At 44.1% G+C, this 23,030-nt stretch overlaps 2 protein-coding genes across 5 annotated transcripts in view; one reads left to right on the forward strand and one right to left on the reverse strand.

The window, feature by feature from the left end:
• Positions 1-23,030, reverse strand: part of PRICKLE1 (prickle planar cell polarity protein 1) — a 103,014-nt gene that overhangs the window by 9,741 nt on the left and 70,243 nt on the right. The window contains exons 1-2 of one of the 4 annotated variants that reach the window (XM_059682615.1): positions 12,578-12,701; positions 1,642-1,825 (exon numbers count right to left, since the gene is read on the reverse strand). In XM_059682615.1, coding sequence (XP_059538598.1) covers positions 1,642-1,773 — 132 coding nt within the window. In that variant the 5' untranslated portion in view covers positions 1,774-1,825; positions 12,578-12,701. Of the gene's footprint in view, positions 1-1,641; positions 1,826-11,448; positions 11,636-12,061; positions 12,390-12,577; positions 12,702-23,030 lie in introns of those variants that run through there. The other 3 variants (XM_059682613.1, XM_059682614.1, XM_059682612.1) reach the window with 3 other exon arrangements.
• LOC132226523 (proline-rich protein HaeIII subfamily 1-like) lies at positions 11,056-11,877 on the forward strand. Its single transcript, XM_059681137.1, has one exon. The coding sequence runs from the start codon at positions 11,056-11,058 to the stop codon at positions 11,875-11,877; it is 822 nt and encodes a 273-aa protein (XP_059537120.1).

Below are 23,030 nucleotides of genomic sequence, written 5' to 3' on the forward strand. Positions count from 1 at the left end.
TCATAAATTACACGCCATAAAATATGCACATTTAATGCCACAATTCCCCAGGGTCAGCGAGAGTCCTGGGTGAATGCTACAAATGGCCACACAGGCTGCGTGACACTGTCCCAAACCCCGCCAGCACACAAGCACACTGAATTTGATCTCTGAATTTTACATGTTACAAAGACAAAAAGCTGTTTTGTTACCCTCTGTAAACTCTCCTTATCGGGTTCTCTCCAAGCATCGGCTTTCTTTGCTTCCATGGGTGTTATTTTCTAAATACCAGAGTCAATTTCCCCAAAGACACTGGAGGGGAGCCATACTGAGCTAGACCTGGTTCACTTGGAAAGGAGAACTCCATTTTTTTCTGTTTTATTTAAAGGAGCATCCCTTCATGAGTACCACAGTGCTGAGAAAGAAGGGATTCAAGAAAGAAAGACAGGAGATTGTGGAATTGGGGGCCTGTCCTGCTTCAATGCCTTAGTATCTCACAAAACCTACCCACCCTAAGCTTCTAGAAGGGGTTCTTTTTTTGTTTTGTTTTTTAATATATTTCTTTATTGATTTCAGAGAGGAAGGGAGAGAGGTAAAAACATCAATGGTGAGAGAGAATCATTGATCAGCTGCCTACTGCACATCCCCTCCTGGGGATCGAGCCCACAACCCAGGCATAAGCCTTTGGTCGGAATCTGGGACCCTTCAGTCCGCAGGCTGACGCTCTATCCACTGAGCCAAACCGGCCAGGGCAGGGGTTCTTTATTAATAAGCAGTTTGTCAAAATATCACTTTCCTATCTAGTGCACCGGCACTCCACCCTCTCCCCACTATATCAGCGACAGCAGCTTCTGCAGTTATAAAAACACTGATAACACCTGTGTGCCAGGTAAGACGCTAGGGCCCTCGAAGAATGAGGAGCCCCTATTCTCAAGAGAGTTTCCACCATACAGGAAACAGCCATAACTCAAGCTACTGCACACCCAGTCGGCACCTTTTATTTCAAACTATGCCTCAGCCCACATGATAATATTTATCACCTGCAATTTTTAACAAGTTCATCATTATAAGGACATTGGGAAAATAAAAATAGGCATACAGAATGTTCTCGTCTTCCTTAAAATAACAATCCAGACAAAGCCCCAAATTAGCTCTTCGATATTAGTGTTCCATCCACACTGAGTGGTGACAGATTCTTTTATGTGCAAGGTTATCAAAGGTCCACCCAATGACACTTCAGATGGTTTCTCCCAGCTCTGCATTTTCTCTCTTCCAAAGCAAAAGCTCTGCTGAGAGCTGGCATGGAAACTTGCCTCTTTTATTACCTTTTTGTTGCTACTGAAGTTTTTCAAAAGGTTAAATTCCTCTCATTCTCTGCAAAGGGGCTCATCAGAAACCCACATAACAAACGCATGTGCAGTGCTCTGGATTCCGAGCATCCTCCTAGGGCTTCTGGACCCAAGAGCCCAAGAGGAAAAGAAAACTTTCACTGAGAAACCAAGTATGACCTTGAAAAGCAAAACTGTAAAACCATCCAAAGGAGAGAGAGGACTGAGGAGGGTATAGCGTGTCAGTGTGGCAGAGATGTTCTATAAATTGTTAAAAATTCTTTAAAAATCTTAACTCATTGAAAAACACAACACAGGACGACCAGGTTCCCACCTGCTCCGGTCGAAGTCCGGGGGGCACCCAGGCATACTCCTCCAGCGCACAGCCGGAGTCATCATCTGATGTGGAACTTCGCTGGCACCCAAAGGCGAGTTTGCTCATTTTGGGCTCCATCTCCAAAGGCATAGCAACGTTCAGAGGCTGGTTTTCTCAGTCACAGGACATCAAACAGTGGCTGCTGTGGACAATATAAGAAAAAGCAAATTGAAAACCTGCAGGCATGGCTCTTATTGGATGCTTGTTTACGTATAGCTGGGCTCTCAGAAAACACCCAATTTACTAGTTCACCGCCCCCAGGCCCACTGGCACTTAAAATCAGGACTCCATAATGCAGAAATAGCCCCCTCCCAGCTCCGCATTTCAGAAGATGCCACCAAAATTAGTTTAGTCCCAGTGGTCCTTCGAAGGTGCGTCTCCACACAATTACTCATTGGAAAGGTTTAGGAAAATTGCCTTGCCTGACACATCAGATTAAACTTCCCACAGATAACATCCCTGTGAAGTCCCATGAGTTGAAAAAAGTGTGGGGACTGTGCCTCTTCCCACCTTGCCCACTATGTGCCATGAAAAATGGCTCCAGACCCCACTCCACTCCCCACATTTCCTCATCGATTTTCCCACCCAGGCACTGCTGCCTGTGGTGTGGGTCCATTGGGCCAAATTGCTTAGGTTTCAGGTTTCTAATAAAGTTCCGAGAGACACTAAACTTAGTTTACTCATTGGGTAGAAATAGCACAGTTAAATCCTTATATAGCGTGTTAAATCTGCAAGCCCTTACTATCTATGGGCTGCAGTCAGCCAGACATTCATTAATGAGTTCCTTCAACAAAAAATAATTGAATCCAAGCGCGAGGTTAAAATAAAACCCAGTGTGCTATTAGTGTTGGGCTGCATTATTAGCAGGCATCCACTGAAACGTTATGCAGCACCTACTATGTGTGACATGCTACAGCCTGCTATTGGGCAAAGTAAGATGGAGGTCCAGGTCTGAAGGTAGTCCCCTCAGATAAAAGGCTATCAAAGGTGTCTCCGTGACAGTCCCTGCCTACATCCCAGGGAACTCTGTCATCACCATGTATGTTCCTTGTAAGTTTTTTTCTGATTTTAAAAAATCATCCCTTATCCCAAGGCCCCAAGAAGAAACAAAGATACAAGATTTTCAGAATCAGACGAAGCTTTTTATAACTGCCCCTTTCCCTCTATAAAAAAAAATTAGATAATTAGCCCAACCCAAGTTTAGAGAAAACAAGGCTCAAGGAAGTTAAGTGACTTGCCCAAGGTCACATAGCTAAAATAAAAGCCAGTGGTTTTCAACCTTGGCTGCACATTAGAATCACCTGGGAATCTTTTAAAATCCTGATTTCTGGGCCTCATCCTCTGGAAATTCTGTTTCTTTGTTATGGGGTGAGGCCACAACAAAGTGGTCTGCAAACTGTGGCCCCTTGAGTGTGGCTCTTCCACAAAATACCACGTACAGTGCGATTGAAACTTCGTGGCCTCACTCCAGGGGCCAAAGAGCCGCATGTGGCTCGCGAGCCGCAGTTTGTCGACTACTGGTCTAGACTATGTGCCTGCTATATCAGACTTCCAAAAATTATTCTGCCTTAAAAAATTCCCTTGTTTGCTTAAACAGGTAGGAAAAACCTCAACACTTCCAGACTGAAACTGAGTCACTTATCAGTGATTATCTCAACGCAACTCCAAATACTTACCATGTTAGGTTACCTACTAAAACCTATGATTATGAAAATGTACGGTTTTTCTTTTATACGTCAAAGGACACAAATGGAAGGCCAAACACCCAATGGCTGTGATCTTTCCCAGCAGCAGGAGCAAAGCCACACAGTAGATATTATTCCAACTAATAAATTTAACTTTCATTCACCCTGAACAAAAAGTAAAGATGACCTCATTTCCTACACCACCACCGGGAGGTTATGACCTCTTAAACAGTCATCATTTCACACAGGTGCAACTCATTCATGTCTTGACTTAGGAAAGGCTTTCTAAACACGGGGGCGTTGCACTTACTCCTCAATAAAAAAGAATGTGTTAATGACAGAACATTTCTTGGATTTAGTGTTTTGCTTTCGTTTAAACACACACACACACACACACCACACCCCCCCCACTAACAAACAAAAGCTTCCATATGTCCCAAACTAGAGGTTAAGAATTTAATTAGTAACTCAAACACCTCCCCAGGAGAAGGGGTATCTGCAATGCAATTTCACCTGAATCATGAAATATACCTATTTGTCCCTTGACACATCTGGCCTAGGAGGAAGACACTAAGGTATCTACTCTGCACAAACTTACAAAGAACATAAATATTAAATAAAACCTAAAAATTAAGTGTCATGATCTTCTAAGACAAGAGAAAACACCACAAATGAAGATAAACCATGGATTTTCTAAGGTAACACAGAGGTGCAGATTGCCAAGGAGGGCTGTGTTCCTTGATTAGTCTTTTGTGGCGAAGGTACATAAATGTCTATCCTAATCAAGGTAAATCAACTTCTGCACTGCAGGCCACAACCCCCCACCTCCCAATCATCTGGATGTGCTGCCACATCTCAGGCCTGCAACTCGCACACACCCTCCCGGCCTTTCCACAACCCACACCGAGCACTGCATTCCTCGACTGCCTGGAGAGACCAACTGAAGGGACCTGAGTGACAGTCACTGTATCACAGGCACGGCTTTTGGTTTCATTTGTTGGCGCTCTGACAGCTAACACAGTTCTCTTGGCCTTGCCTGTTAGTGTTATGGCATTTAATCTCCACATCAAGCAACCCAATCAGGGTGTATCTTGTTAACAGAGGAGGAGCCGGCCTCAGAGTGATTCGCCACAGGTCAGCTGTCCAAGGTCAGTAAGGTCATTGGCAGCACCCTTAGAACGGGGCCTGTGATCTCAAAGCCCTCAGCCCCACACTGCCTCCCGAAGCTGGAGCTGTTGCCCCACTCCCTTTCCTTTGGTGAACCAGCCACTGGACTGCACTGCAGGCACCCAAAAGGACATCACTGGATGGGAGACCGTCCACGCTGCCCAGAGAGGGACTTCGAGGAGAAGGTAGTTAAAAGGATTATAAAAATTCAATGGCCTTATGCACTGTTGCTTCAGTTGATTCTTTGGAGAAAGCCTCTTTCTTTTTCCTTTGTGTCAGCAGATAATTACACAAAATAACAAATCACTACATTTATTAGAAAGTTCTCAGAGCTGACCAAAACATAAACATTAGAAAAATAAAAGGCCCAGCTGGCGTGACTCAGTGGTTGAGCATTGACCTATGAACCAGGAAGTCACAGTTCAATTCCTAGTCAGGGCACATGCCCGGGCTGCGGGAGCGTGCAGGAGGCAGCGGATCAATGATTCTCTCTCATCATTGATGTTCCTATCAATCTCTCCCTATTATTTATTATGAAATAAAAAAAAATAGTTTTAAAAAATAAAAAAAATAAAAGTTATATAGCATGACCTCCACCTACCAGGTTGAGGTAAGAGATGCTTTACCACTGGCTACTGTTTTTCTTTACTAACAAAAAAACTTGATTTTGGATTCTTACCTTTTTTCTTTTTTAAAATGACCTGTATTGGTCAGCAGACCCAAAATATATTCTTAAGCCTATCACTGTCTCCTGGCACATCATACAACTGCAGTTGACTGGTGAGCATGTTCTTGCCCTTGCAAAAGGTTAAAATAATAAAAATATCTCATAAATATCCCTTACGAAGGCATGTATATGACTATATGGTATTTGCTCTTCCTAATGACACGTAAACGTGACTGTTTGGTCTGCCAAAATACCTCCTTTTAGGCTACACATGAAACCATGCATGAATTAAATCTGATAGAAAAATTCCATTAATTTCATTTCCAGGTGTTGGCTCTTAAGGTTAATCATGTGAAAGAGGGACACAAATCAGGTTTACAAATGGGGTTATGATAGAGCAGTGGTTCTCAACCTTGGCTGCACATTAGAATCACCTGGGAATCTTTTTAAAATCCTAATTTCTGGGCCTCATCTTCCGGAAACTTTGTTTCTTTGTTACTAATGTTGTGGCCCCACCCCATAACAAAAAAACAGAATTTCTGGAGGATGAGGCCCAGAAATCAGGATTTTAAAAAGATTTCCAGGTGATTCTAATGTGCAGCCAAGGTTGAGAACCACTGTGATAGAGGGTGAAAATTTTTCAAGTTGTTTGGTGTGGGGTTTTTGTTTTGTTTTGATTTTTCAGAACCACTTAGATATTCCTTTATTTATTTTGTATTTTACTTTTGTAAATAATTTTTATTTTGATGTAATTTCAAACTTCAGAAGAGTTGCAAGAAGAGTAAGCAACTCCCTTACAGCATTTGCCCAGACTCATCAACTGCTTACATTTTGCTTCATTTGCTTTATCATCCTCTTCCTGCTCCTCTTTCTCACATACACCACACACCATTTGAAAGTCTGTATTTTTCATATTCTCTTACCAAACCATAGTTCAATTAAACATAACTGTTTAGAAAATGTTCATTTAAAAGACAAACAATGTGCAAGAATTCATGTTAGATGCTGGAGATAAATAGAATAAAAAGCCCAAATAGTTCAAACCATCAGTATTCTGTGATTATAGGGAGGCAGGTTTATCATCCTGGTCTTGAAATGCTGTAATAAGCTGAATGAACTTAATCACACATGAATGACAACTACGCAGTAGCCATTCTGTACTACGTCTGACCCTGTTAAGGAAATGAATCAGTAGGGGCCCCACCTGTCCACCATCTCTTTATAACTCTGGATGTACATACGCTTCGTAATGCAGAGAGAAGTGAACGTTTTCAGGGTTGGGTTTGTTCATGTCCCAGAGTCTGCCCATTAAGGAAATGTGAACGGAAGCAACACCTTTAAGAATGAACACCACCATCAAAGATGGCACTGAGCCGAAACCGGTTTGGCTCAGTGGATAGAGCGTCGGCCTGCGGACTGAAAGGTCCTAGGTTCGATTCCAGTCAAGGGCATGTACCTGGGTTGCAGGCACATCCCCAGTAGGAGATGTGCAGGAGGCGGCTGATTGATGTTTCTCTCTCATCAATGTTTCTGACTCTCTATCTCTCTCCCTTCCTCTCTGTAAAAAATAAAATATATTTTTTAAAAAAAAGATGGCACTGAAGTCAAGCACAAAGAGCAGGTAATTGAATTAAAAGCGAGCAGATTATTATGTTTGCAGATTTTATTTTCAAGAGAAGACTAAAAGCCAACTATAGGAGTCAAGGAGAGAAATGATGACAAACAGAAGAGCAAGACGTGGACACAAGGGTGGGGAGAAAGAAGCCCAAGGTTGGGTAGAGAGAGATAAGAAAGACAAGGGTTATCATGGGAATAACTTCATGCCAGTCAGACAACACAAAATGGAACCATATCCCTCCTTTGTCCTTTTTCTCCCTTCCTCCTTCAGAATCATTAAATAGCTACTTCTTTCCATTTAAAAAGACCCAAAGATAAACAGCTCTCAGATGTATGACTTCTCCAACATCATAATTGTTGAGAGCACATGTGATCCAAGGAAGAAGCAATCCTTAGGGAATGGAATCTGGTGCTCTCAGCATTCAGTGGACGCAGCCCTGAAGTCTTCATGCCTTTGACAAGCCACCAAACATCTTGGGGCCTGGTTCTTAAAAATGGCATCTATTTTCTAAGGATATGAAATTTTTAAAGAAGAAAAAGTTATATGAATATGAAGAATTGAAGTTATTATTGATGTGCACCAACTGGCATTGTTACTTTCCCTGTGACTACATAGATATCCTTGAAGCTAACCAGCGACATCTGGAATAAGAACAACATGTTCATAAGAAAAAAAAGGACCGAATGTTGACATGTGAACATGTGAGTTTCATCTTTTTTTTTTTAGTTTGGGAAGGCTCTAGCTTCCTGTGGAGCAAACAATTTTGCCAAACTATTGACCACCTTTCCCAGCTGCCTTGGTCTCAGATCCTAACCTAACCCTACATAAAATTTCTAACACGATACACACAGTGCATGTGCAATCACATGCAAGCGTATACATGTGCACACACACGCGTGCGTGCGCACACACACAGCATGTATAATGGTCTACAGAGCATGGCAGGGTCTTACCAGTTGTGTTATGGAGAGCAACAATTGTAAGGACCCATATATGCTTGGCTGTGAGGTGGTGCTTGTTACCCAAATTAGAGTACAGCTTCATTCTCCAACATGGTGATGTAAGGAGAGGTTTCTCATGAAATTTACTGCTAGATGCATTCACTCCATTTACTCATTCACCCTTATCTTTAAAGACCGTTATTGAATGGTTCTGGGAAAAATCAGAAAGAAGGCAATTGACATTTATTCCAAAAAAAGCCAGAACTGAAAAAAAAGTGCTGAGAATGCTTCCAAATTCCATTATACATTCTCTTGCTTTCTTCAATGATGGTTATATGTGTAAATTCTATGTGATTTAGTCTTTGGCTGATCATCTTTCCACTTTGAGTAAAAAATGAACAGCAGAAAAACACTGGCTTCAGGATTCCAGACACAGGAATTCTAATCCAGCCATCCCAGCTGGGTGTGACCTGAGAACCTGGTTCCTCGACTAGAATATAGGGCCGGTTCCAGGGCTACCTCACAACGTAGAGCTGATGGCCAGGAGTGCATGGCACCGTGGCTAAGATGGTAGACAACTTTTTGTAAGTTTTTTCTCTCCATGTTCTCACGATGTCTGGATTCCGGCTATTTGAGTTTCTTCTTAAGTAAGTAACCTTTTCCCTTTGCCCACAATCAACAACCTCCAAATCTTTTTAAATGTGTTGCTTTCAATATGCTGTAAATTAGGCAACTATGCCTTTGAAAAAAATTGTCTAAAAGTATATAGAATAATTATGTTGTGGACAAGGGCTTAGGCATTCCTCCCATAAGCACAGTAATCACTGGTTAAATAAGATAACATACAGTACATGAAGGTGTTATTCGAATTAAAAAGTGGCTTTATTATTTTGCAATGTTATTTTGGTATTTGGAGTCCATTTATTTTCTAATGAGCTGTATGCTGCATCCAGAGTAGCTAAGGATTGTTCTTTTGATTGACCTTGACATATATATTTAAACCTTTATTATTTTTCCCTGAAGCTTAATAAGTCAGCACAGAGGCAGTAAACAGTGGGCAGTTTCACTGGAAGACAGATTCTTCCAAAGAAGCAACAATGGATGGCAGTGGCAGCACGGAGTGAACTTTTAAGTAGTACATATCAGGCAGAAGACTTTGCACTTAACCCTCTAGGCCAGTGGTTCTCAACCTTCTGGCCCTTTAAATACAGTTCCTCATCTTGTGACCCAACCATAAAATTATTTTCATTGCTACTTCATAACTGTAATGTTGCTACTGTTATGAATCGTAATGTAAATATCTGATATGCAGGATGGTCTTAGGCGATCCCTGTGAAAGGGTCGTTCGACCGCCAAAGGGGTCGCGACCCACAGGTTGAGAACCGCTGCTCTAGGCAATGGGAGAGGACAAAAAGGTTATGAGTAGGAGGGTCTTAAGGAAAATTAATAGGATAGAGATGGTCAGGAAAGAGAAAGGGAACCTGGGAGGGACCTATTAGCCCATTGTCACCAAGAGAGCATGTTGGCTTGGGGAAAGAAGGTAAAAGGAAAGAGAGAAACTGGGTCAAACAGTTCCGAGTCTTACCTGATTGAAACATCTGTCATGCACCAACATGGAAACTACATAGGCAAGTCAGACGGAGAGTGAGGGTCTGAGGGAGTTGAGGAGAATGGATTCAATCAGACACATACCGAGGTGGTAACTGTACATCAGTTCTAGTATGGTCCCTATAACATCATTCATCATTTTCTTGGACCAAGTCACCAAATCAAATCAGAAGCACGTGAACAGAAAACAAATTAATTTTCAGTGGCTGCCAATGTAAATGAAGTCTACGGTCACACCTCTAATTACAGATACTTTCCCCAGTGTAATCCCACTCTAGTTCCTATGTGAAGACTGCCCTGGTATGGTAAGATCCTTATAAATAAGTATTTCTCATGTGAACATGCCCAGGGAGTTAGAAATCCTTTGATCACCAAAAACCAGAACAGATACTGATTTGTCGAGTCAGCGGGCTAACATTCCCCAGGTGTCCCCTGCTGCTAAGTGCCATCCAGTGGACCACAAGCTACTTAACAACTTCTTTGTTAAACTGCTTGTTAACAAGAAGGTGCAGGTCACACATACCCAAGTCAAGTTACTCTACTTCTTCTGGGCTAAACATGCAGGCGAATTAAATTTAACTACAGGCTCATTTGGTAGCAGGGAAACTTGTAACACTTCCATTCTTCTCAGTACACAAAATAAAACCCTTCTGGATGCACATGTCTTCTTGTTTATGATGTCCTTAACTTAAAAAAAAAAAAAAAAAAGCCCGAGACCTATAAAAGGCATAGGCTAGCAAAATGACCACAATGATCTCTTTAGAATTCTCACATACCCAAAGAGCATTCAATGCCTATGGCCTGCTAAAGGCCAAAGTCACTACTAACAGAGCATAACCCAATTTTACTTCCACTGAAATGAACTGTAAAGATAACTCGAATAAAGGGTAAATATATTTTGTATAGAAAATAAAAGTAAAAACATAACGAAGGTATCTGAAGATACCGCTTATGAACCGTCCCTTTCCTAACACTACTTGGTACTAGCAATCAGTGGCACGAGGCCATGTGTCCTTTGGCATTTTCTGTATTTTCCAGGTAAACGTCCATCCAACTGGTACATTTTCCCAACAACTGAGTGGCCTGTCATGCAGCATCCAATTGCCAAGAAGCTATCCATTTTTCCAAGAGGAAATGTGGGCCCTGCAGGGTGTCCAAGCATCCTAATTTCATGCACAAACACATTCCACGACAGTAAGACAGATTGCTGAACAAAAGGAGGAAACACGATGACAAAGCGTGGTCCCCTGCCAGAGCGACGCTTTTGGGGTCAGGTTATTGGCTGTAAACCGGCCTATCAAGCCCAAGCCCCCAGCGCATGCCGTGGTGTGAGGCGCACCGCGCCAGGCACGGTTCCAATGGACTCATTATGTGTTCCGTAATGGGGAGGGGGACGCAGGTCTTTTCTTAAAACCGTGTTCCAGTCAGTCTCCTATTGATTTTCTGAATTTCTATTTTCAACCGCGGCCCAAGGAAACGGCAGCCAGACTTGACTCCAATGTACACAGAGACTCGGGTTTCACCCTGTCACCTGTTGGCTTCTGAACAACACTCCTCTTTGTGAGACGCACAGCACTCATTTGAAACAAGTTTCCAGAGAAAACACTTCAAGAAAGTGTTTGAGAAGTCACAAGACTCGAGTTGTAAAAACAAATTCCACACATAGCCTGGTGTATACTGACAGAGATGAATGTGGAAACCCGAGCTTTTGAAAAAAGGGGGTCCCAGGAGGGGAGCCGGGGGAGAAAGGATGCCACCCTTCTTCAGGGAAAATTCAGCGGCGGCTGTCGAGGATCCGCTGGGTCCACCCCACGCCCGCGTCGGAAGACACCTTGGAGCAGGCGTCGGCGCCCCCTGCGCCCCGCGATCCCGACCCTCCGTGCGGCGGTGGCGGCTCGAGCCGCCAGGGGGCGCCCCGGGCCGTGGGTCGCGTCGGTCCCCCGGCTCCCTCCGGGTTTCCGCGGCCTCCCGCACCCGGAGGCCGAGCTCAAGACCCAGCGGATGCGAGTGAACCCCTTCCCAGGCGCCGACGCGAGACCCCCGGTCTCCGGGGCTGGAGTCGCCTTCGAACCCCCTTACCCGTCTCCAGAGGAAAGCCTCGCGCCGCCTCCCGGCGTAGGTCCCCTCCGACGAAGAAACGCGCCCCGCGGCTGGACGGTGGTACCGAGTGGCCCGGGGCCCCCAACTTCGGAGGAGAGGCCTCCTCCCCGTGGGCGCGCACCCCTGCAGCCCGCGGCGACCAGTCCACGCCGCCCGATGCCACCCAGCCCCGGACCCAGACAGCGGCCCCCACCTGCGGCCGCGGGCAGCGGGGCCAAGCGCGGCCTGCAGCCCCTCGGGGCTCCCGCCCCGGCCCGCGGGTTCCCGAGCCCCTCGGCGAGCACTCGCCGCCCGCCCGCCCTGCGACCGGCCGAGGCTGGCGCCCGGCGCGCGGTGCCCCTTGGAGGAGAACAGGGCAGGGTGCCCTCCGGGTCACCCTCGCCCACCCATTTCCGGAGGAGACCCTAGCAGGGAGGGAGCAGCGAGTGCCGGGCCCCCATTAAACCAGGGCGGGCGGCGCCCCCCATCAGGGCGCCGCGCCTGGCCCCGCCCGGCGGGCGAGGGGGTCGCCCCCGCCCCCGCCCCGCCGTGACGCACTCTCCCTGGCCTGTCCTCGCCGAGCCCACTTTCGGTGCAACGCGGCGATTCTCACCCCCGCAGTCCGCAACCGATCGTGGGGGGTTGGCAAAAGGTCCTCCTGCTCCCCGGAGACCCTCTGTCCCCGCCGGCGTCGCCGACTCTGCTCCCCGGGCTAGAGTCGCCTCGTCCAGGCCACCGCATCCCCCAAGTCCCAGCGCTGCGCCTCCCCGGGATCCTCCACCGCGGAGAGAAAAACCCGGACTCCGCTCCGCTCCGGGGTCCCGCCTGGGACCGATCTTCAAAAGTAACCAGAGCCCGCAGGAAAAAAAGTAACCATTTCGCTTCCTGCCGGTCCCACCCTCGGCGGAGCGCAGCGGGCCGACCGCCCGGCTCGCGATGCCAGGCTGGCTCGGTTCCCCGCGCCGGTCCGCAGGAGGCGCCTGCCCAACCTGATCTCGCCGCCGCCCTCTTTCCAGGAACTGTCACTGCTGACCGTGCCCCTGGCAGGTCTCCACGAGGTCCTGCGAGCACGATATTCCTCGAAAAGCTTCCCACCCACTTGGCCCAGCCTCGCGGCTCCAGCACCTACCTCGGTCCATCCGCTCCATGGCCGCGAGCCCTAGTGAGCGGAGCAGCGGAGAGGCAAGTCCCCCAAGACGCTTATGTAAACTCCCCCTCCCGCAGGTGCACGCGCGGACCACAGCGCGCCGGGAGAATATGCAAAACCACCTCTTACAGAAATCATCTCCACTCGGCCCATAACAATGATGTCAGCAAATGGCACGCTGAACCAAGTTCTCCCTAGGAAGGGCTCATTAACATATGAATTCTCCCCGTAGGACTTCTCTTGCATTTCGAAGCGATGCCTACTGCTTAGCGCAGGAGATTTATTTTTATCAGTAAATAACAACAAGAGAAAAGGAGCCAGGTCACGGGATGCACTTAATCAAGTACCTGACTGAGAGTTTTTATAAGTAGGTTAAGTGAATATCATTATTCGAACACCAGAACCTGTCTGCCCCACACGTAAGGCTAATCTTGGTTCTCAGCTATTTCTAGGTACACCAAGAGAAAGTGCAGCTTGGCATTAGGTGTTCACAGAAAGGGCCAAGAAAAGCAAAAACGGAACCTCAAAGCAAGCCCAGAAAGAAGTGATAAATATTTGCAGCAGAGGTCTGAATTTCTTCTCAACGACAGATTTTAATTTCTGCAATAGCCTCCTTATCACATGGTGATAAAAGGAAATGGGGAGAAGAGGAGGCAATATTTAATAGCTTTGCCATTTCATAAAAGGCTAGCAAATAAAAGCAACTTAAAAGGGTCAAATTCCTTCGGTATCCTACTTTTTTATTTTTAACTTTTTTGGTTAGGTAAAAGAAAAGAACCTGTACCATCAGGTTTCCTTGGGAGTAGTTTGCAACATATATGTTCCTACAGTACACCACTGAACAATAGCTCATTGTAACTGTGATTTAAAAATACACAAACAAGTTGCCATAAATAGAGCAGTCAAGTAAATAACTCTGGCCAATTTCTGTTATCTCTGCTGGAGAAGGTGCTTTTTGTTTTGTTACCTTTTTAAAGTGGCAGAGATAAAAAAAAAAAAAAGAAGGAAGGAAGAAAGTTGTGTGCTGGTAGGCTAGCTTGGAAACACTGTTTGAGACAACGGGATTTGAAATTCAAATTGATTCTCTGTTGGACAGTATACATTCTAGTTTTTGAAGACAGTTCCCAAACAGCTCTAAGATAGAGCTCCTCCAGCCTTCAGATAGTGTGGGGATTTGTGGGAGGGCCGGGAGAGGACTTCAAAGGGCCTCTGTGGAGCTGTGAAATTAACATGAATACCTAGGTTAGATCTCCCTTTTCCTGCTTCATTCTGTTTGGGCTTCCTCCAGGAAGTCACCAATTGACAGTATCTATTGGACAAATGTGCAATCAGTTATTGATATAAACCAAACTCTCTCTTGTCATTATGGTAAAGGGAGGATCAGCACGCCAATGGTTTAAGTCAGGTGGATCCTTTTTGAAACAGCTTTTAAAGGAGGGTGACACACAGTAGCCAAGGCCTTCCCAACTACAAACCACAGCCACACTTCTCAGTATTAAATGCCAGCCATTGTAAGTGTGCTTCCTCTAACACAATTACTTATACTGTTTGCTGCATTTTCAACAGGTACTGTCAGCTTTATTGCTTTCGTAACTCTTTGGATGATGCAGCAGTTTGGAGACAGTTAAAAGCTTCCAGCTAATGTTCAATCTGAATACAACAGCCCATGTAGTCTGGTCTGAAAGGCACTGTTTTTGTCAAGGGTGAATTTACAGGATGGAGAGCAAGGACCCCCACCAGCACCTTTTTGTTTCAGCCAGGTGGGAATATTCATTGCTTGCAACTCACACTTTAAGGGAGGCTGGGAAAGGAAAGAAATTCACAGGACTTGGTTCCCTCACCCCATCCTGGTCTCTACTCTACTCTCACCTCCTCAGAGAGTTCTTCTCCAACCCCCTCAACCCCAAATATCATCCCTCCTTCTTGTTGCTATTTATCTTCATAGAACTTAGCTTTGCTTCAGGTCTGTGTGTTCATGTTTGCTGTCTCTCTCCTCTGCTAAAAGGCGGGGATTTGGGAGATTCACTCCTGTATTCTCAGCACCTAAAATCATGCCAGGCACATAGCAGGACAAGTTCAATTAACAGGCGTTAAGTGAATGAATGATTTTGGACATTCTACTCAGGCCCTCACAACTATACTATACCTGTACAGATAACTCCATTTCTAATCTAAACCCAGACTGAGCTGCAATGTCCTATGGGAGGAGACTGTGATAGAAAAACAGAGAAATGCCAAGGGCATTTGTTTGTCAAATGCCAGCCAGCTTTATTGGGTCTGGAAGAAAGAGGAAAGTACGAAATATAAAGTACAACATATACTGGTGCTATTCCTTGGTTCACCTGTGATTTGTATATGGTGACCTTGAGGTCGGCTCCATACCTTTTTTTTTTTTTCTCCATGTGTAAAACAGACCTGCTTTCTAGTTTTAAGAGTCAGAGTTGTTCTTGGTCTCAGACATTTGGAAGGATTTGTAAGTAATTGCCAGCAATCTAGGAAGAGCCTATTTAAATGATTGGATGTCATTAAGTTTCTTAATACAGAAGAGAGGTCAAGGATTCTAACAGTCATTGAATGACATCTCACTCACTGAGTCTGAGGGCCAGTCAGCATATATAATGTTAAGTAGGGTGCCAGCTTGAGTCTTCAGCGAAGGCATAGTCTAGGACAGCAGTTTGGTTGTTCTGACCTTGAGCTGTTCTGCCTACATAGAGATAGGTGACTAAGAAGTGCAAATACACCTGTATGTAGGATGTAATTTCTAATTAAAATGGCTTTAAATTTTTTCTTTAAATCACAAAATCATACAATTTTAGAGTTGCCAACAACCTACATCTGGTCCAGATAAAGAAATGAGATCCAGAGAATTAATTGTAATAATTCTTTTATATATATATATATATATATATGGTATTAATTTTTTACAGAGAGGAAGGGAAAGGGATAGAGAGTTAGAAACATTGATGAGAGAGAAACATCGATCAGCCGCCTCCTGCACACTCCCCACTGGGGATATGCCCGCAACCAAGGCACATGCCCTTGACTGGAATCGAACCCAGGACCCTTGAGTCCGCAGGCCGATGCTCTATCCACTGAGCCAAACCTGTTAGGGCTGTAATAATTCTTTATGCTTGTTACCAAGTTTGGTACCACTGACAGTTTATGTAAAATGCTTTTCTTTCTTGTTAATTTTAAACATGTCTGTTGTACCTCCAATTGGGCCCCTACACCCTGCCGGTCACTGAACATTTTAAATTCTCGTTACCAGTATCTGAGCCTGTAGCTCCCCCAGGAAGGGCCCCAAGGCAGGTGTCAGCTCTTCCTGGAGCAAACAGGCATGATGGTGTTTTATCATAGGTTGCAGTTTCTCTAGGTCTCCAATTATTTTCTTTCCCCTTTGATTATATTTAAAGCAATGTGATTAGAGAGTACTGGTTCTTTAACATTTTCTACACCTAATCCCTCTATAGACTTACTACTCCAACCCTCCCAGCCATCGTCCCCTCCCCCGTCTCCAACCTCTTCTGAAGTGAGTGAGCAAATCCTCCCTTCAAAGTACCCTGATGCATTGGGTTTGGAGTTAGGAGATTTAAATGTCTATTTTCTGTCAATTACTAGCTCTGTGACACTGGGATAAATCACTTCTCTAAGGTATTAGTGTTGTTTTTTGGTTTGTTTTTCATTTCTAAAAAGGAAATGGGCTAGGTCAATGGTTATAACTTGTGAGGAGGAAACACAATCCATATCTCAACTAAAATAGAAATCTTAATATAGAAACAGCTAAAGTGAAACTGCTCTGTTGAAGCTCTGCTTGGGTTTCTCGCAGACTTCCCCCACAACTCCCATCCTCTCATCCTCCATTCTCCCAAGGTGACCTTCAGGCTCTTCCATCTGAAACTAGATGCTGCCAGAGGCTCCACCAGCTCTAATATTTTCGGAGTCTTTTAAAACTCAATAGCTGGTATGACACTGATCAGATAGGTGCTCACGGCTGTGCTGTGTTGAGTCTGCAGCCCACGCTGGGTGGGAGAATATGGGGTCAGGTCCTTTTGTTCAAGGTTATAACTTTTAGTATCATTTGACAGCCATCTTTGCCCATCTCACTCCTCTGTCCCAACTATTTTGACTCCTTCCCCACCCAGGAAATGTTTGTTACTTTTCATGGACAAATAATTAAACTAGTGTTCAAGCATCTTGACCTTGAGTTCTTCAACTTTTTCCAACTCCTGTAGAGATCTGTGGCTTAACATAAACATTCTTAAGACTGTACTGCTGAAAAACTGCCAAAACATTAAGAAATGAAGAATAATTATTCCAATAAACATTGGGAGATCGATTCATGAAAAGATATCCAAGATATGTTAAGATGCAAAATATATAGTATGATCACATTGTTATAACTAATAATATATAAGCTAGTATACACATAGAAAAACTATTTAGAGGTATATAAATAGTAGACTAGTAATACAGCTTCTAGGGGAAGGCAGATTATAGGAAACTATTACTTTTGAATTTATATTTGTAAAATAAATGTATTTTCATATTTTCACACTATTTATAACCTTTTTATTTTTATAATGATCATATAGGACTTTTGTAAACAGTTTAAAAAACAATAAAGGAAATAGACTACAATATTAACATAAGAAAGAAAAGTTTGGAAGCAGAAAGTGACGTTCTTGATTTAAGTATTTGTGGATATGGGAAAATACATAGTTCTCCCTGCTATCTTCCTCCCAGGTTCAAACTTGAAGAGAGAAATCTCTGCTGCATTTATTTACAATACTTGAGAAGGGGGTGTCACTGGTCCCATATTTCCATGGAGCCAGACAGACATATTGGAGCAGGAGCTGCTCCAACTGATGCCGCGTGTACCCATTCATTGATTCACTAACAGATTCTTTGGTTGAGTCCAAAAGTATTTGTTGGAGGACAGCACTATTAGACCTAGACGCTCCCCTTAACTAAAAATGACCTATTCTAAATTTCATATCCTATTTATATCTTGATTTATTCCAAAAAAAAAGCATAGGAAAATATACAAGATGAGTGGAAAAAATAAATGATTCTATTTTCTGCAATACATAACAATGATGCGCTGTGATTATACAACAGTTTCGGTATGGCTAAACTTCTAATACAGAAATAATGGGAAATGTTGACCAATTGATTCTGGTTAGAAGGTGAGGATCAAGGAAGTGTGAAGGTGAGGTGACATTTAAACTGGAACCTTTATAGATTAAAAGTGTGTGATCAGGGAAATTAAGGGAGTTGGGATAGGGAACAGGGCTGAGTCCAGGTTGAGCCCATCAAAGCGTGCTATCTAAGAGAGTGAGCAGCTCTTAGTGAGCCCATGGTAATGTGGTGTGAGGACTGAGAGGGAGGAGGGAAGAGGGGATTGGGGGTGGGAGGCTGGAGACAGTACTAAAAGAAAGCAGTGCCAGGCTGTGAATGGCTGCACAAGCCTCTTAGCTATTCTAGGGGCTGTGGAAAGCCACAGAAGCTTGAGCAAAGAGTGACATGATTGTATCTATGCCCTAATTAGGGGGAGGGTAGACAGAACAGTGCAGGGCAACCAGATGGGAAGAGCTTGGATGCTGCCTCAGTAGGCAAGGGTAGGAAAGACAAGACAGTGTGTCTGAGGGTGAACACACCGAACTGTGGAAGCCCAGAGTGGATGGGGGGGTGGGGAGCACCAGATGGGATGCCGACATTCCTCAATGAGGCAGTATTCCCATAGTTTCCTTGAAAGACAACCAAGAGTTCAGCCCTGATGTGAGCTCTCACTTGAAACCGCAAATATTTTTCACTGTCCACGGGAGACAAACTCAAGGAAACCTGAAGGATTTTTGTTTTTAAGCTCAACGTTGATCTTCCTGTCGATATTTAAAATCAGTATTTAAAACATGGTTTCAGCGTGTGGAATCTCGGAGGGAAGGCTTGGGAGGGTGGATGGGTGGAAGGTGATCAACCAAAGAACTTATGTGCATATATGCATAACCCATGGACACAGACAATAAGGTGGTGAAGGTCTGGGTTGGGAAGCTGGGGCGGGCTGCAGGGGGCCAATGGGTGGGTGGGTGGGGGGAAGGGGACATATGTAATACTTTCAACAATAAAGATTTAAAAATAAATAAAATGTTTTTTTTTATGTCCTGTTGTGTTAAAGAGCACAGGTGCGTGGTTTTCAGGTTGGAAGATAATCTATGTGAAAGGACTACCCAAGAGATCAAAATGGCATTGGAAAGTTATTGTGTTCAGTGGGAATCTACAACCTAACAGTTAGTGTTTATGCAAACCATTAAGTAATAAATATTGCTCTGTCTTAAAATGTAATATTATACAATATTCATTGCTTTATTTCATGAACTACGTGCTCAAAGCTATTTTGCTCACTTGTGTATTTGCTTGTGCACCTTAAACTCCGCACCATTAAGCTGGTTGATTCTCCACGAGGGAAAATCTGGGCTGACAAAGGCACACCAGCTCTTACCACGGCCACTGTGCGCTGTGACTACTCAAGGTGTCCTCAGAGAGGTGTCAGCAAAGAATGATTCCAAGCGGCCAAAAGCCTCTTGCCCCAAAGAAAAAGGTCAGCACAGCTTTCCATAACATTTCTTTATCTTATCTAAGATCCCAAGTCCCTTTCTGCAACCGTGGGAATGGAAAGGAGGTGGTTTTGTAGTGGAGACTGGTTTACAAGCTTTAATTAGATTGGGTCAGGGCCAAGATTTGGAATTCAAATTGTTCTGTCGGTCTTGAGCCACATAGTTCTAGATGAGTAACAGTTGTTGGTATAAGTCTTCATATTTCCTTTCTCCTCTTTGCTTGCAGCGTTAGTCTCTTCAACCGTGCACTGAATTATAGAGGGGCTGAGGGCAGGGATCACGTCTGTTTTGTTTTGTGATCTATCCCAAGTGCGGAGACACACAGGCCTGGTACATAGTGGATCCTCAGTAAGTGTTTGTTGAGTGGTGAAGATGGTTTGGTTCCCATTGATCTTCCACAGAACTTGTCTCAGATGTTGCACAAACGAAGCACTCCTATTTACAACTTAATTATCAGTCCACTGATTGGTTTTTCTTCATTTTTATTTGGACTTTTTACAAAGTGAGTCAACTAATTTGAGGTTCAATTTTCAAGTGTTAATGTTAAAAGAAATCTCATCAAATTTATCATTTAGGTCATTTGTTCTTTTTGGCTGATAAGATCTGCTATGAACTCAAACTAATTGGCTAACTTGAACTCTCTTTAGAAAGCTCACATTTCGAAATCACGTTCTCCATCCACCTCCAAATCAATATCCTCCTCCCTCCTCTATTCCCTGGTCTGCATACGGTACCACCCACTAAGCCAGAAACTGATCATCACAGAGGTTTTCTTCACTCTGGGTGCCCTCCTTCTTGTCTATCCTCATTCAGTTACTTATCAGAGTTTGCACCCTTTAACCTTTCTTTGTTGGCTCTGCATCCCTCCTCACTACCCCAATGATTGCAGCAGCCGGTCCTCCCCACCTTTGGATGCAGCCTAACTCGTCTCCTCGGGTCTTCTCATCCCTACATTCTTTCTCCTTCACTTGACCACCACAAACCTGACTATACCGTTCTCCTACTTTAAAATCCCTTCTTCCCAGTGTTCCCAGCACCTCCGTGGGGTAAAGTTAAGGCTGTCTGCGGTGAAGACCCTCCATTTCAGGCCCCCCACTGACCTCTCCAGCGCCAGCCCCATCACTTGTCACACTTCACTTTGGCTCTGGACCTGGTGGTTTCCAACCAGATCGTACTGTTTCATGACCACTGTGCCTTGTTCTGCTGCTTCATTACGTGGAGCTGTCTAGCCACTCACTCTAACATGCCTGCTAACTCTTACTTCCAGGCTGAATTAGGATGGGTCCAGGAAATGTCTCCTGAAGCCCTGTTAGACCAAAGGCTTCTACTCTGCACATCCACTGCTCCAGGACCCTCCACTGGTCCCAAGACTCCCATCTTACTCAGGCCAGTTCCTCCACCCAGATGACAGCTTATTTTCTTTTCCAACCAGAAATTCTATTCACTGGAGTGAGTGGGATTCTCTTCCTATGTGCACACAGCTTTGGGATAACCCAGGGGCTCAACCTTTACACTCAGCAGCTACACCAAGAAGGATGGGCTAGAGCCCTCTATTTTGGTTAATATGAGTGTATAGAAGAGATACACTTTTAAGAAATAGGCCTTCTTGTGTTTCTTGCTCCTTCAAAGAGCTTTTGCAAATGCTTCCGTTCTCCTTCTGCTAAGCCCATCACAATTAGTTCAGTATCCGGATATTCTGGGTGAAAACAGTGATGTCGGACTATTGGATTGACATGGCCCACAACAAACATGATACCCTCTCTCTTGAGTGGTCAGTTCATAATTCTGAGTATGTTAACCTTGAGTCTAGATTGAATGCTTCTTGAGAGCAGTAACTGTCCCCTTCTGTTAAGCACAGTACTGAACATGATAAAGATGACCAGATGGAGGAGACTTTGGTTAAATGTGGTTATCGTGGTAAGGTGCAAAAGCCAGGACTATAGGAGTGGACTCTTCTCCAGTCAGTCCATTAGTGCCACCCCCTGTAGTGGCATGGGCTGTAACAGTTCCCTGTGCAAAACTGTCTGATCCAACACCCATGCACACTGCTGCAATCCAACCCTGTAAGACACAACCGAATCCGTAAGAGCCTGTTGTCGACCACACTGAAGAATAATTTTCAAGACAAACATAAATGTCAAGTGACAGGAGATGTGTAACATCAACCTTAGAGTGTGTGGGATAGTGAAATTGGAAGTTAGGTTAGAGACAAAACACAATCTCTAGGCAAAAGAGGTATAGAAAGAGATGAAAACAAGGGTTTCCAGAGGAAAACCTGGGTGTGCTTTCTCTGGAAATGGTCATGGAGAAGAAGCTCTTTGTCAGGGAGAAAAGGGGTCTCAGTGGATCTGGAGAACATCCTTAGCATCCCGCAGGGAAAGAAAGCACTGCCTCAGGGCATTCCAATGCGTACCTCGAACAGGGCCTTCCTTCCAAGGCCTATGCAGTGACTTAAGGACAGTGGTGGAATCAGTATAGAATGAGGAGTCAAGTACGTATTAGAATTGTGTGTCTTTCTGGACATGTTACTTCATTGTCTTTGGTGCTATATTAAGGACACAATAATGCCAAATGAACCTTTTATTATTATTGTAGCAGATAACTTATGAAGTACTTGTATGCTAGGCATTATGCTAAATCCTGTACATAGTTTAAAAATCCTTATAACAACATAAGGTAGATCTTATATGAGAACAGTAAGGTAAGTCACTCAACCATTTAATCATGAGCTAATTAGTGTAAGAGCCCAGATTCAAAACCTGGTCTGACATCAGAGCCTATAATCATAAACAACTGTCATCTGCTATAAAGCAGAGCCTCCTACAAGTAGCAAAACAAAATGCTTTGCTTTCCCTAACTTGTCCCTCAGCAACATCAGCTGAAAGTAGAGCGAATAACTCCAGAAGCTTTAAATACTGTACTATTTTAGGTAGAAATGAAGTCTCCTTTAGGGAAGCTTAATGACAGTATTTTGTTCTCAAAAGAGTTGTGCAGCCCCCATTGCTAACTCTGGGGACCCTCTGACAAAGGAAGCCCTGAACTTCAATGTAGTTCACTGAGCCATTTTAATTTTTATAGCTACAAACTCATCTCATTGTCCAAATACAACAAAACCAGCCTGTATTTGAGGATCACTTCTATATAGAACAGTTGCTCTGTTGCCTATTAAGTCATTACCCGTATCAGAGCGTACTAAGCTCCTACTGAGATATGGGTGTCACTCTGGGATGGGCTCAGCAGCCCAACCATCACCTCTTCAACTCAAAGGCAGACTATGCTGAACGAAGGACAGATCATGAGAATGGTTCAGTTCATAGTTTGTGGGCAACTTATTCTACCGAACACATCTCACATGACATTCTGAAGGCAAAAGGCACTGAAGTAATGCAGCCATTAATAAACTTGTCAGACAAAATGGATTACAGCTCAACTCCCAGAACCATAATATGTTATTATTATTTTTTTACTAAGGTCCTTCAGTTGACTTGCAGCAAATGAAAAAAGAAGATAATAGAATTAATCAGCGTTTCTGAGCAATTCTTATGGCCAATATGTCCCCCCAAAAAATTTCTTGCAGATAAGCTCAAATAATTAGGGTTCATATAATGTCACATTGGCTTGTGAAGGGAATCTGCTTCCTACTGAAGGGCAAACATTTTTACTTAACACAAACCCTAGTTCCAATGTAAGACCTGACTGCATTATTGCTTACATAACAGACCAAGCCACATTTCCATTAGCAACCATTTCTGAAGATTTTAGCTTTTCTTTCAGTTAATTTTAACAAGATTCCAGGAATCTCTGAAATGCTTTCTCTACCTTTT

Source organism: Myotis daubentonii, chromosome 2 (genome assembly GCF_963259705.1).
Source record: "Myotis daubentonii chromosome 2, mMyoDau2.1, whole genome shotgun sequence".
NCBI classification, from domain to species: domain Eukaryota; kingdom Metazoa; phylum Chordata; class Mammalia; order Chiroptera; family Vespertilionidae; genus Myotis; species Myotis daubentonii.